Below are 14,839 nucleotides of genomic sequence, written 5' to 3'. Positions count from 1 at the left end.
TACAGGGGACAAGCTTCTGCTGGATATCATTTAGCGCTGGTAGCAGCACGAGGGCGAGCCCGTCGTCAGTGGCATACAGATGCATAGGCCGCATAACTTCAGCTCAGGCACTTCGTATAGAAGCTGACGGCAGAGTCCCATGCCGCCGATTGGTTTTATTCTGTATCAACAGCTAGTTGTCCGGCAGAATATGGCCAAAGATGGAAGGTAGGAGGGGATCTGAGGGTCAAGTACGAAGTGGTCTCTAGCAAGCTCGAGCTAGTGATGAGAATCCCTGGAAAAGATGAGGAAAATGAGACGACAGGTAATATACGAAATAAGGGTACCTTCACACTTGTTTGGTCCAGACCGACAGAGAGAATGGGGAGCCGCGAGCGTAACTTCTCCCGGGAATAAAGAGCACACCGCTGAGTAGATAGTTGCAGAGAGTGTGTGATATATAAAGAAGCCGATCCTGTGCTCCTGGAAGTCCCAGAGCATTGCATCTACCCACCCTGTTTAGCTTTCTCCAAGAGTACTTGCTCCTCGCTCATCCATTATGCATTTCCAATCCCTTCTTCTTGTGCTTCCAGCACTGATTGCCGTCACTGGCGCTGCTCCTACTCCCCAGTCATGCGACCGAGACGTTGACAGTGTAGCCTGCGGTCACCAATCCTACGCTCGTGGCCTTGAGGTCGAGCCCGACACTGCCCACCAATCTTATGCCCGCGATATCGAGATTGAGCCCGACACTGCCCATCAGTCTTACGCCCGCCAATCATGCGACCGGGATGTTGACAGTGTAGCTTGCGGTCACCAGTCTTATGCCCGCGATATCGAGATTGAACCTGATACCGCTCACCAATCCTATGCTCGCGATGTCGACGTTGAGCCTGACACCGCTCACCAGTCTTACGCTCGCCAATCATGCAACCGTGATACTGATAGTGTGGCCTGTGGACACCAGTCCTATGCCCGTGATGTTGAGGTTGAGCCCGACACTGCCCACCAGTCTTACGCCCGCCAATCATGCGATCGGGATACTGATAGTGTGGCCTGTGGACACCAGTCCTACGCTTAAACGGGGGACCACGGCCCCTCCCGTATTTAAGGCAACCCGTTGTGCACTCTGCAAACTGGATCGACTTCAGATGCGAGCATTGGGAATTCGGGCGAGAAAGACGGAGGGGCGAGGAATGAGTCGACGATGGATAAAGGCGTGCATTTTGGTAGTACTTGCTGTGATTCCTGTGGCATTTTGAGACCGATGAGGAAGAATACGATGGTTGTAGCTTATGAAGTTTCTACTATACTAGCGATAAGTTTAGAATGAAGTCTGAAAGATGAGCACCGAATATTTGGCTCGTGCGAAGCGATACTTAAAACACACTAGATCCCGCCTTCCCCGCGTGACTAAATATAAGACCCAGTCTCAAAAATCCCGTGCAGGACCCATATTATAAGCATTTTGAATTGTCCAATAAAACAGTCTGCCCGTAGTGCTTATTAATAAGCATACCTCCCTGCGTCGTATCTGTCTCCTCTCCCATCGCTCGATCTCTTCTCCATATACATCATGCATTATTCGGGGCCCAACAGCCTTGAGGAGGCTCTGGACGATGATCGCGATGTATTGTTGTCAAAGGAGTCTGGAATTTCCGACGAAGAGGCTCTCCAGAGCTCCCTCCAGTATTCTAGCAGACTAGACACAATCATCATACTCTCTCTCATAACGACTCTTCTTCTTATAACAGTCGCGATTTTCCGTGTTCTTTATTCTCAAACCTACTCCAACCTGGCATTTTCCCAAGATAGCTGTGAGATCTCTCTACAAGTCTATTCGAAGAACTTGGCTGAAAGCTGATGGGTCATCACAGGTCAAAACCCTGCTCTACGCCGAGAATGGAGATCTCTTAATCCAGAGGAACAGGAACAATACCTCACGGCTGTTAAATGCTTGACACAAAACCCCTCTCGACTAGGCCTGCCGACCACTCGGTATGATGATTTCGTATACGTCCACATCAAGTTGTACGACGGAGGTAGGTGAAGATATAGCACCAGACATCGAAAGCTCGTTAACACAGATATTCATAGCACATAACGTTGCCCCTTCTCTACCCTGGCACCGATATTTTATTTATGTTTTTGAGAAGACACTGCGGAGCGAGTGCGGATATAATAATTATCTACCGTGAGTCAAGGGCGATTGAGTGTCCATCCGGACAATTCTAATCCACCTACTTGCAGGTACTGGGACTGGACACTTGATAGCGCACAGCCGGAGCATTCGCCCATATGGTCACCTCAGATAGGATTTGGCGGCAACGGAGACGCGAGTTCTCACTGCGTTCAGGACGGATATTTCCTGGATATCTCGCCGCAGTACCCTTCGCAGCACTGCCTCAGACGCAACTTCACCGCTGGCATGAACGGATTTAACTATACGGCAGATATCATTTCCGAACTCATACAGAACGCAAATACATATGAGGAATTTAGGTCGCGCCTGGAAAGTGGTCCGCATAAATCAGTGCACAATGGCATTGGCGGAGAGATGCCTACTGACGCTTCACCAAACGGTATCTGCCAGCTATCTACAATCTCAAGGATGGGCTAACATAATTCAACTGCATCTATAGACCCGATATTCTATGTACATCATGCTCAGATTGACCGACTCTGGTGGAATTGGCAACGAAAGCGCCCCGACGAGAGGTTTCGAGAGTACTTTGGACCTCTGACTATAGAGAATGGGAGCAAGCCCGAGGCGTTTTCGGCAAGCCTCCAAGACACGATCCAAATGCTGGGCCTCGCGGAAGACCGGACTGCATCGGATGTCATGACGATCGAATCCGGTCTATTCTGTTATACATATATTAGATGATTTACGATAAGTGAACGGCTATAATGCTATTTGATTTTACTGGTATTACATGGCGCTATACGCCGTACGCTTCTTCCGCCCCGCCGCGTACTGGATTCAAGCAGAGATGCAGAGATACAGAGATACAGAGATACAGGAACTTTGCAGGGTGCCCCAGCAAGCCCTACGCACAGTGCACTTATAAGCGTGTACGATCAGCATACTCAGTACGCTGTATTTCTCGAAACCCAGATGCCAGCCCCTCTGCAATTTTGAAGGCATTCACATCCATGATCTACCAGGGGCGGCACGGAACGTGGACTGTGGCGGGGCTGAAGACCCTACACCTAACGCATTGATGCTACCTAGTGGGACGGCTCGCGCTCGTGTGCGCCAGACAGCAAAGCCCCTGCAAACAGCTAAAAAGCATTCGATTGTATCATTCAGAACCCATTATAACCTACCCTTTTCGTCTCGTATTGTGGATGTAGCTGCGGGGGAAAACGGCATCGGCAGCATGCAGCTCTGCCTCGAATCTCGACCGTCTCCAGACGGCTCACCTAGACACAGACCTTCTACTTCGAGTATAGGCGCAGCGGGTGAGGAGAGCAGGGATAGGATGGAGATGAAGCAGACGTCAGACGGGCTGAATGATGGCGGTCTATCACGATTCACGGTTCATGACGTGCCGTCTGCAGGTGATTATTACGATACGGCCGATAAAACGGGGTGCATCTGAGTGCATCTAGCGCATTATACAGCACCTTCACGTAAGACGAGGGCCACAGCGCTAAGGCTGCAGTCAAATTCCACGAGGCCAGCTGTCACGCCTGCATGCCCGCTATTTCCGGAGTAGTGGTTTTAAGCTTAAGGTAAGTGAGACAGTCGTGGAAGGTCCCGTCGTCAAGGCTAGGCCACTGCTCGGCGTACGAGGGGTGTGAGCGTAACGAGCTGCTGATTATCGTGTTATCGACAGTCTACAGGGACTCTTCCCCACAACCCTGTATCCCCTGCGGTACAGGGTCCTGTATACACCTCGGCTGCAGTCGAGGCCAGAACTCACCCACTTCACTTCATGCCACTTTCTTTCACTTGATTTTATCTCTCCTGTCCATATTCCTAGCGGAGTTCCAACTTCCAAGTCATGCTTTCCTCCATTTCCCAGCTCTTGTCAGTCCTCTGATCATTCTTTACGACTCCTCTGGTTGGGCAGACCCCCATTCCTTCAAGATGGCCCCTTCTCTTGCTCTTCCTCAACAGCTCATCGATATGTCTTCTTGGTTCAGCGAGAAAGTCTTCTCTCGCCTCCCCAGCCGCTTCTTTTCGAAACCGCAACTGTACGCTGTCATCTCAGACGAAGAAGGCTCCTTCCCTGGTTTGCAAGAACCGAAACAAGAGACCAGCAAGTTCTCAGATCCACCAGCCCAGTCCAAGACTCTCAAGATCCTCATCCTCCTCCTTATGGTCGTTGTCTTCGTTTCAGAGCTCTTCTTCGTCATCCTCTATCCTCTCCATGCACACTCGGAGAAGCAATTCTCGACCCCACCTCCGCGGTCATCCCCCTCGCCATTCGCATCCACCACCGTGAGACAATGCGGCGACTCCGCCGACGCCGCCCGCAGCCTAGACTGCAAATTCGACTACCTGACCATTTCCTGGGAGACGCCAGGCTGCTACCACCCAGACATCGTCGAGTCCTTTCTGGCGGCGCGCGAATGGAAATTCTACGAGGACCCGAACGGTACCGCCGTCTCTTCCTGGGATGTCGTCTCTAGCGGCTCCCGCCGCTACAATGTGCCCTGGGACTGGCACTTCACGCATTGCATGTACACATGGCGTATGATGCAGACGGCGGTGCTGGAGCGGCGGGCGCTGCCAGATAACATCCTGGCCTTCGACCACACGCGTCATTGTATGGAGGTGGTGCGGGACCGGCGGTGGGATTTCGAGGAGCTGCACACGCTGGTGCATGTCAAATGGCCAAAATGCATGCCCTATGAGGAATGGGGCATGGCGAACTTTGTAGATCCGCTGCGCAGCAAGCTGGGGATTATTTGACGCAGTTGAGATTCATCCTCCGTGCGTAGCTACATAGTCTTAATTTTTATGTTTTCATGATCTTATCTTGCAGTTATCTGCGTGGATAATGTTGAATTGGTGGGAGAGTAGCTAGAAGCTCCCGCTAACCATTTCAACAAGTAGAGATCAGAATAGATGTCTGACCCCAAGAAAACCAACGTCTCTCTTCTTTTCCTTTTCGCCTACTAAAAATAAAAATTCCAACCTTCCAAACTCCCTCCTCCCATAAAACCCACACAATATCGTGCCTATTCATCTATCAAGCCCTCCCAAATCCGCACCTCGTACCGCCCCACCTCTTACCCCTGCACACCCCCTGCACCCATGCTTAAAAAGCGGATCCCGGATCGTACCGGGAATAAGAACGAAGTATCCTTGTATGCGCTAAACTGCACGGCTAGAAATCAACCGATAAGCAGGGGTTTTATAAACATCCTAGATCCTTGCGATGTGCGTTTGACAGGGCAGGGGCGGAAACAATGTTACGAGCGGCGCATCTGGATTTATGTACGGCTTATGATGCACGAGGGAGAGACGGAATAGAGACAGGGAGTAAGGAAAAGCGCTTCCGAGAGAGATGTGAGACTTGGATTCGTGATTCTTGACCGCTCGAGAAAGAGGCTCCCCGTAGCGTGTCGTTGAGAGAGACTGGAGATTCATCTCATCTCATTTCATTCCATCCTCCTCCTCCTCTTCTCATTCCCCAACCCTCACTCAAACAATGAAACAGACATACACCCCCCTCTGGCGAAGCAGCAGCAGCCACGACGAGCCCGAGGATCTCCATCTACAGACCCAGCTCCTCAGCATCCGGAAGACGAAGCTATTAGCATTTATCTTTGCGGTGCTCGCGGGTGTCGCGTTTCTGGGAAATACGTATTTGTTTTTGAGATTGAGTGGTGGGGAGGGAGGAAGAAGGTTGCAGGATGGGCTGTATCCTGAGGTGGTGCCTGCGAGTATGTGATTTCTTTTTCTTGGAATTTGAGATTTGTTGGGTTGTAACTTGTGTCTATCTGTCTGTCTGTCTGTTTGTTTGTGTATTTCTCTTTGAGGGGGGTGGGCAAATTGGGGAGGATGAGTGAGTGAGTGAGTGATTGACTGCTTGATGGTATCTGATATATTACATATAGTGCCCATCGAAACCATAACCTTCGAAGAACACGCCATTTATGCCGCCGCCGCCTCCTCCAACGAGTCCAATGCCGCCTGGGACGCTATCCTACCAGTTACGTTCCCTTCCCCTCCCCTCTCATCCCAAATTCCCCTCATTCACTTCCATCTCAACTAACGCCTTCCCCCTCCAGCCCGGCCGCGGCTACATCTTCACGCCCCCATCCGCCTCAACGCACCCGCTCCTCCAAGCCGGCGAGAGCACCTCTGTCGGGGAAATCCATAGCGTCGCCGTTTTCCACCAACTGCACTGTCTCGGCATGCTCCGAAACGTCTACTGGACGCTCCTGGACAAAGCCACCTTCCAGAGTCCCGACCTTGAAGAGTTCGCCGTCGCGCATCGCAGGAATCACCATGTGAATCACTGTTTTGATTATTTGAGACAGGCGTTGCAGTGTGCGGGCGATTTGGCGCTGGAGTGGCCGAGGACCGAGACGGATGGGAGGAGGTACTCAGTTGATGGCTGGGGGGTGCCGCATTTGTGTAAGAGTTGGGTATGTGCTATCATATATGTCTCTTTTTTTGTTTGTTTGAATCTAGGTATTTCGAAAACTTGACGAGTTGGAAGAAAAGGAGGAGGGGAGATCATGGGCTAACGAGAGCAAAAACAAAAAACAGGATTCGATTATGGAGTATATGGATCAGCACCATTTCAACGCATCAAAACGGACTGATATTTCAGGGGAATAAGAATCATCCTTAATTTTAGAAATATGTCATCTCTCCCTCTCTCTCTCTCTTTAGACGAAAGAATTCTCTCTATTCTACCTATATCACGACCATTGAGCAATAGAATAGGAGCCACGGTCATCAACCTCAGAAAGATTAGAAGGACCAACCATTACTCTTTTGATTGCAGATACACACTCAGTCAGTATAAAGATTTAAATATTTAAAAAGGGGAGCAATCAATCAATCAATCAATCCCTTCAGAAAAGCCGATAGCGAATGTCATCGTACTATTTCTAGAGAACCTACCTACCTACCTAGGTAGTCTAGATACTTTAGAAGATGCTTAATCTCAATAAACGCGGAACAGAGAGAAACAAAGTAGGAGGTTCTTTAGCCGAGAATCGAGATCATCTCAACACGTTAACCCTCCCCCAAATCATCATGGAAGCGATATGCAGCAAAATAATTAACTCCTCTGCTAATCTCACTATCATCCAAACACCCTTTTAACATTCCCAGGATTGTCGTCGGTGCGATGTTGCAACAAAAATTCCTTCTAGGTAAGGTACTCATGAACACCATATCACGTGATGCTAATCCCACAGCGATTCAAACCCCCGGTCAACACCAGTGGACTTGTCAAGGGTGCGATATGCAACAAAACTCCCCGAATCAGGGGTATCATATCACGTGATGCTAACCTCACCAGGAGTTCAAGGTTGAAGAAGTATCATCGTAAACCATTTCATGCCACGATGCTATGCTACGCCATGCTATGCAAGTGCTATTCTACAAGTTTTTCCATTCAAAGCAGAGTTCTTTTTTGTTCCAAGGCTTTTTTTCCTCCTTGCTCGCCCATCCATTTTCCTCCTCGAGATACCTGGGTATTTATTACTTCCATTTGCCGCACCACATGGCGATTCCAAAGGCAAACTGTTTTATCGTCCACCTACCATAACATCCCGGTAGTATCTCAGACTCAATTCGACAGTGTGTTTCAAGTATTTGTCCTCCGTCAGTGGCAGTCTCAAGACTTTGGGGAGATCGGCCTTCTACGTTATGTTAGCGACATCCAATTGAGACGTACAGGACAGACTTACCTCGCCCTTCTTTCCCAAATTAACCACCATCTTAGCGACATCTTCGCTGATCGTCTCGATCGCAACAGTCTCCATGAAATCCGGATGCCGCGACTCCTCAACCACAGCAGGGAGTCCGGCTAGCAATCGGTCAAGAACCGAATAGTCGACGGCTCTTCCTTTCTGCTGACAATCTAGCAAATAGAGGAAATCGAGATATATCTCTCCGCCCAGGCGCCACTCTGAGATAATATTTTCCTTGCCTCGGAAGCCACTCAGCAGTGCATGCAGAGTATCATAATCGCGTTCCACAACGGCCTTGGGTGCGACATCCTTGGCGAAAGTGCGGTGGGCCTCCTCGAAGGAGCCGGCTCTGATAAGGCACTCAACCTCTCCTCTGGGATCCTTTTTCACGCTTCGCATGTAGAGCGCCTTGGCCTCCCAGATCCATGGCGCAGGGATCTTGAAATCCTGTGTCAACACTGTGAAACTCTCACTGTCCTCTGACCCTATACGGCCAGCATGGCAGGCGAGATGATTCTGAATGGACTTTGCTCTAGCATCAGCAGATGAAAGATGAAGGAGGACGAAGATAGCCTCTAGCCAACTGCCCTCACTAGTGAGTTGTGAGGCAAAGGATAAAGTAACTTCATCTGATTTATCGGCGGCATCTTCCGAGTAGCCAATCCCGCCGTATGTGGTGAGAGTGCGGCTAAGTTGCCAGGAGAGGCGGGCGTCAAGGGGAGATAATTGGGAATTCTCCGGACGAATGATAGCTTCAAGATCCGAGTCCGGGAAGGTATAGAGTCTCAGAAGACCCCAGAGCAAATCTTCACGTTCTCCGAGCTTTTCATCCTCCCACAACGGTGGTATCTTCTGCTCAACATACCAAGCGTGGGGTCGAGAGGTCTCCAGATCTTGTGCAAGGTCATCCGCGAATTTCTGAACGGCAACTTCGATGTTCTCCCCAGCCAAGATGCCATACCATAATCTCATACCGAAAGCCTGTCGCCAATCGAGCCCGAATCGTTTTGAAATGACGAACGACTCAATGCGATCTTCGATCGGCGCTCCCTTGGATCCTTCGCAGACACAGACATTACCAGCAAGAACCTCATAGAGGGCTCTGATCGGTTGGCTAAATTCTGACAGGACCCGAGATTTTTGCCAGTCGCTGAGTTGCTCTCGAATATCCTTCTTCATGCTTTCGCTTGCCCCAATTTGAGCAACGAGTGTTGCAAGGTGAAAATCCTTGCCATTGATAAGATGCGCACAGGCATCCGGGATCCTATGGCCTGACAAAGCCGCGATTGCTTTCTCCTCGGCTGATCTAGCCATGGAGATCTGTTGGGTGGTAGCTTGGTCAACCAGCTTTTGCCAAAAAGCTGACAATTTATCTTTGCGCAAGCGGTTGGCCGCATTAGGAAACTGCTCAAGTTCTTTAGGGACCTTAATTTGATCGAAGAGGACACTGGCAAGCTGCCAAACAAGCTTCTCGTGTGTAGCAGCTGGGTTCTGACTGGCTTGGTTATCAACGAAATCTGAGAAAGAGAAAGATCGACCAAGTGTCGCAAGGGGAACACCATCGATAATATCAATAACTGTCAAGCTGATGTGCTTCTTCAGTGCCTGTGCGGCAGCCTGCTTGGAATTAGACTTGATATGCACGCAGTGTTCAGATAGAAATCATACCTCGTTCGAGAACTTAGCAAATCTTACGTCTCTGCTCTCGGAGACCACGCCTCCCTTCTGAATTGTGAGTAAACCATCCCTCTCACGCGCTCTACGAGATGATTTGCCGAATGGCTGCGGATTTGAGGTGACGGCGTAGACCAGTGTTCCGTCCGGACCCCAAGTTGGTCTCATGGACTCGTGGAAGGCGCGGTCTGACTCGGTCATGTTAGACATATCATCATCGCCAGTCTTGGATCTTTTCACATAGGGCCACTATAACACGAAAATTTTAGCAAATGATTACATTGTTTTCTACGTACATGCGTGGGCGCAACGAACGGCCCCTCTTCAACCCCAAATAGATGCATCAAATTCAGGAGGGAACACCAACCTCGAAACCCTTGGGCTTTGCAGTAAGTTTTGCAGGCTTAACTGGGCTCTTTGTCTGGCCGAATAACGAATTCATCAAATCAATGCTGGTAGCAAAGCCACGTCCATCAGAGACGACTCTGCTTCTTGCAACAGGTGTCGGTTCGTCGTCGCGTCGAGAATCGTTGTCGTGAAGATCAATCAAACTCTTGAGTAAAGCGCGGTCCTGCTTTTGGGGACTAATCGTAGTCTTAAGGGTACTCGTCCAGTCATTACCAGTCGCAAATTTCCGCTTCGCCGGCGATTCAAAATTTTTCAGTGCTCTCATTCTGGCCCTCAAAATTCCTCCAGGTGTATCCTCCACAGCGTCCATGCTCTCATCATCCTGCGAGTTGTCATCGTGCTCCGTGGTGTAGTCAGCCTGTGGAAAAGAGCCCGCCATCTCTTGATCCACAATACTGACAGATTCGTTATCTACAAAGACGTCGTCTTGGTCCATTGGCTCTTCGACGCCATTTTCAGATTGCGAACCCACGGAGCGCTCATCTAAAAAAGACTGCTGGTCCTGGTCCTCATCCTCTTCCATTTCCACTTCCTCATCAAAGACCTCCTGGCCATCAAATGCGCCAGGGAGAATCTTCTTCTTTCGGAATTGAAATGTATCATCCGGGTCAGATTCCGTTTGGGTGACTTGAGACACAGACGAAAAAGTCTCATCGAAGCTTCGCGGCTGGGGTGTGCGAGACTTAGGTGTGGGAGTATCTGGTGGAGCGCTAAGGGTGCTTTGGCCAAGTTCGCTCACTTCTTCACCATCAGTCTCATCTTCATCGAGATCCAAACTATACGTCGTGAAATGTTCAACTTTGAAAGTCCAAACTCCGGTATCCTTGTCGTAGCTAACAAATTTGGTATCGGGAACCTTCTGTAGACGATCAATGTGCTTCATGAGTCTTGGGCCCGCCTTTTCACCAAGGGGTGTTCGCTTATCCTTGCCTCGAGGCCAGGAGTTCTGTAACGAGATGGTTGATGGAACATTGAGACCTTTGCCCCTCGGTGGCTTCTTGGCAGCATTCGGATAGACGGTGGCTGATCGAACAGTCAGAACAACAATGTTGTCGAAGAGCTCATCGAGATTGATGTCTCTAAGGTCGACGGTAGAGAAAGTAACATGGCCAACTCCCTCACGGCCGACGGTAAAGTTGGAAACGGCGCGGCGTTCATCTCGGGTCATGTTCTCAATTTCTGCCTTGGTAGGCTTCATCCAGTACTGTCCAGGTTCCTGATCCTCGAGACTAATGGGCGCAGAAGGCTTCTGGGTGGTTGAATTTGTTGCTTCTTCCTCATGAACGATGGCGAGCTCATTGTTCCTGACTTGTTCCATCTCAGGTGGCGAAGTAGTGCCGTTTGTGCCATTAGTTGTAGGTCGAGGTCGCATGTAGCCTAACTCTTCCGAACTGGGGGTTGCACCGTTTTGTACCTGCTTTAGGGGGCTGGTGCCATTAGCGGGACCTAAAGTATTAGAGTCAAAGGAAACCCGCTTCTTGAGAATACCATTGCCATTGGGACTGGCAGGGAGCTGCTGGTTCTGTTCTTTCGGTGGTAAGAAGAGATCTGAGCGAAGGTTCCTATTGATGACCAATTTCTTCATGCTTCCAGTACTGCCGTAATGCCTAGCGCTGGGGCTCGCAGAGAATGCGCCTGGAGCAAGAATGCTATCCTCAGAATTGAAGCTTCGGCGAAGGCTATTGGCGGATACACTCTTGCTTAGTGATCTGTTCATGCTACTACCCAGCAAGCTACCGTTGAATCCCGGAGTGCTGGATGTACTTGAAGCACTACCAGGAGTACCGTAATTGCTGTAAGAAAACCCGAAACCTCGCTTGGATGGAGTAACGAAACGAGTTGTAGAAGCAGAGTTCAACTTGTACATAGGAAGCGCCGCAGCCTTTTTCTGCTTGGCACTACTAGACAGCGGTGTCGCAAGCGGACCAGGGTTATTGACTTGCGCCGATCCGAGACTAGAGAACAGAGACGCATTGCCAAACGCTGCATTGTCGTTGATGCTGGCTGTGAGAGACTGGGGTTGCTGCTGGTTTTGCTGCGACCCTCCAAAGAGAGAGGAGCTACCACCACCACCGAAGAGGGAGTTTTGGGGCTGCTGCTGCTGCTGCGGCTGTTGCTGTTGGGAGCTGCCAAGGCCACCAAATAAGCTCCCTCCTTGTTGTTGAGTTCCAGTATTTTGACCAAAGAGACTGGTACCACCGGTTTGCTGCTGGGGCTGAGAGAATAACGACGTCTTCTGTTGGTTGCTGCTACCGAGACCACTGAAAAGACTACCGGTATTCTGCTGCTGTTGTTGCTGATTCTGGTTTGAACTACCAAATCCGCTAAAGAGACTTCCACCAGTATTTGTTTGAGTATTGCTAGGAGTTCCAAATAGATTTGTCCCAGTGGTAGCTGGCTTGGCGGCATTACCGAATAGACCACCGGTGTTCTGCGTGTTGGTGGAAGCCCCAAAGGGGTTAGTCGTATTGGCTGCTGGTTGTGAACTACCAAATAAGCCAGTTCCTGTCGCAGCAGGTGTTCCGAAAAGCCCACCAGCAGGTTTCTGTTGGTTGTTGTTATTACCAAAGAGAGATGATCCAGAAGCAGGTTGAGAGGTGCTGCCAAAGCCACTACCAAATAGATTGTTCGTAGCTGGTTGCTGTTGTTGCTGCTGTGTACCAAAAGGGGTTGATGTGTTCTGTTGCTGTCCTCCTCCAAACAAGCCCCCACTGCCAAAGCCCCCAGTCGCAGGTGTTGATCCGAAAGCCGTACCGGTAGAGGCCGGCGTTGAAGTTCCGAAGCTGAAAGCAGGCTTGGCCGCATTGTTGGCACCGAAGAGCGACGAGCCTGTGGTCCCAGTGTTTGAGCCGAATCCTCCAGTATTTGTAGAACCAAATCCTGTTGACCCGCTTCCAAAAAGACCACCAGAAGTTTGATTTTGTGCCTGACCGCCGAACAAGCCACCAGTTGCAGGCTTCTGTCCAAAGAGTCCTCCACTTGTAGCGGTATTTGCTCCAAATGCAGATGTCTGTGGCTGGGAGGTACCAAATCCAGTGCCCGTTGATCCACCACCGAATAGATTCGAACCTGTCCCAGTGTTGGTTGCGCCGAATCCAGTACTGGTTTGATTCGTAGAACCGAAAGATCCAAAGTTGGTGCTGCCAAAAGCACCTGGTTGGTTACTTTGGTTACCATATCTGCGACCTTGCGCGTAGTCCGCTAATCGGAGCTCTTCAGGGGAGAACTTCTGGTATGGTTGTTGGAAGCATATGCTCTGGAAAGCGTTCTGTTGATTGCTGGTGCTGTTGGGCTCCTTCTCGACGAAAGGCTGGAATGGAACGGCTCCAGTGCCCTGGCATTCTCCAGTATTTGCTCCTAAAGCTGTGGAAGCTGGAGCTCCGAACGCGCCTGTGGTCGAGGCTCCGAACGGAGTCGACGTACCGCCGCCGAATGGGTTTGACGTGTTCGTCGTGCCCGTACCAAAACCAGTCTTATTACCTCCAAACAAACCACCACTATTTCCTGCGCCAAAGCCTGTCGACGAAGCAGCAGGGGTGCTCGAACCAAATCCACCGAAACCAGTGGACCCTGATGTGGCCGTACCACTGCCAAATAATCCGCCGCCGGTGGTTGCAGTTGTGCTACCAAATCCACCTGGCTTTGCACCGAAGGCATTATTTTGCGTATTACCGAAACCTAGTCGAGATAATGTTAGTGATCGTGATCCCATATCAAGTGCTCCCATATCCAGATCGGACACGCCACCTGGTGCATGAATCGATTTATCCATGGTTGCTGCAGGAGAGACCTGGGAAGAAGACAAGCCGCCACCGCGCTGAGAAGACTGGCGCTATATAGGACAAAACCATGGAACATGGTACACAGAAGGATCCATTACGACAACAAAGCGTGGTCGACATACCTCCAGAGCTGCCGAAGCCGGTAGAACCACCGCCAAAGAGCCCACCACCGGTAGTGTTTGTGCTTCCGAAGCCAGTATTGCCTGTAGAGCCAAATCCTGTACCGAGCGAAGAAGATACTCGTAAGCTATGGATTCATGCTGTGTCCCATAGTCTTCCGGTCCTGAGGAGGCAGGCGCCGTGCGCGAGACAAGATGGGAGGGAGGGAGGGGGCTTGAATAGGAGATTGACCTACCAGTATTCGTGTTTGTTGTTGACCCAAATCCACCGAAAGGAGTGCTCTGCTGTTGATTGTTATTCTGGCCGAAGCCGCCAAAGCCTCCAAAGCCGGACATCGTGATTACGCTGCTGGCAAGGGAGGAGGCGGTTTCGGAAGGTTGCGAAGGCGTGCAGGATCTGAGATGTCGTCGAGCTTGTACAAAGGTGACGCGGGAAACGCGCGACGAAAAAGTAAAGGCTCGCGCTCAGCAGCAGCGGGATCGCACATACATTGGAGAGGGCAGGAGAGTGACGAAAAGTCTCAGCCTCGAGGGCGAGGATGAATTTATGGTTGAGGTAGATCGAGGAGGTGGTTGACAAGAAGCTTGTTGTATGCTTGAACAACGCGCCCTTGAGAAGTTCGCCTTGGGCTGTTCAAAGAAAGAGCTCGCTTAGTCTGCTGCGCGGACCAATCAAGTGTTGCGCCTTTACTGAGTGACTCAAAATACGCCGGGAGCCACTGCGCATGGCTGATGCCTTGCGGATACCACGGCATAAACAAGGATACATCAATCAATCACGGTTCCCCATTGTGCAGCATTCAGCCTTTGTTCAGAAATGCTTGCCGCCGGAGAGAATTCGTTGGCTGTGCGCTGGACAAGGAATCTCAGTTATGACTCGGCTGGCTGCTCTCCGGGCCTTGGGCATCCTTCTTCTGTCTCCGTAGAGATCTCAGTTCGCCCCCGATGACTAAGCGAAGTTCTCCAGAAAACACGCCCCAGCATCCA

The 14,839-nt window shown here is 50.5% G+C and overlaps 5 protein-coding genes across 5 annotated transcripts; 4 read left to right on the top strand and 1 right to left on the bottom strand.

Moving 5' to 3' along the window:
- Positions 1–538: 538 nt before the first annotated feature.
- Positions 539–1,060, top strand: M430DRAFT_29795 (hypothetical protein; the record flags this gene model as incomplete). The annotated part of the gene is made up of 1 exon (XM_024865903.1): positions 539–1,060. The coding sequence occupies one exon, from the start codon at positions 539–541 to the stop codon at positions 1,058–1,060; it is 522 nt and encodes a 173-aa protein (XP_024719243.1).
- Positions 1,061–1,861: 801 nt separating this feature from the next.
- Positions 1,862–2,866, top strand: M430DRAFT_106021 (hypothetical protein; the record flags this gene model as incomplete). Its single annotated transcript, XM_024861047.1, has 4 exons — positions 1,862–2,021; positions 2,077–2,173; positions 2,230–2,561; positions 2,622–2,866. Coding segments are annotated over 4 exons (834 nt in total), but the record flags the coding sequence as incomplete, so codon positions are not given.
- Positions 2,867–4,075: 1,209 nt separating this feature from the next.
- Positions 4,076–4,903, top strand: M430DRAFT_21159 (hypothetical protein; the record flags this gene model as incomplete). Its single annotated transcript, XM_024864448.1, has 1 exon — positions 4,076–4,903. One exon carries the CDS (start codon positions 4,076–4,078, stop codon positions 4,901–4,903), a length of 828 nt encoding a protein of 275 aa, XP_024719241.1.
- A 742-nt stretch (positions 4,904–5,645) lies between these two features.
- M430DRAFT_21158 (hypothetical protein) lies at positions 5,646–7,505 on the top strand (the record flags this gene model as incomplete). The annotated part of the gene is made up of 4 exons (XM_024864447.1): positions 5,646–5,880; positions 6,055–6,149; positions 6,229–6,588; positions 7,476–7,505. The coding sequence occupies 4 exons, from the start codon at positions 5,646–5,648 to the stop codon at positions 7,503–7,505; spliced, it is 720 nt and encodes a 239-aa protein (XP_024719240.1).
- Positions 7,506–7,704: 199 nt separating this feature from the next.
- M430DRAFT_144031 (hypothetical protein) lies at positions 7,705–14,437 on the bottom strand (the record flags this gene model as incomplete). The annotated part of the gene is made up of 7 exons (XM_024862862.1): positions 14,089–14,437; positions 13,856–13,951; positions 11,645–13,629; positions 9,911–11,605; positions 9,538–9,792; positions 7,867–9,486; positions 7,705–7,818 (listed from the first exon to the last, which is right to left on the bottom strand). The coding sequence occupies exons 1-7, from the start codon at positions 14,186–14,188 to the stop codon at positions 7,705–7,707; spliced, it is 5,865 nt and encodes a 1,954-aa protein (XP_024719239.1). The 5' UTR covers positions 14,189–14,437.
- Positions 14,438–14,839: the final 402 nt, after the last annotated feature.

This window comes from Amorphotheca resinae (assembly GCF_003019875.1).
Source record: "Amorphotheca resinae ATCC 22711 unplaced genomic scaffold M430scaffold_9, whole genome shotgun sequence".
NCBI classification, from domain to species: Eukaryota; Fungi; Ascomycota; class Leotiomycetes; order Helotiales; family Amorphothecaceae; genus Amorphotheca; species Amorphotheca resinae.
The sequence above is the reverse complement of the archived record's forward strand: the minus strand, read 5'-3'. Positions and strand labels throughout refer to the sequence as shown.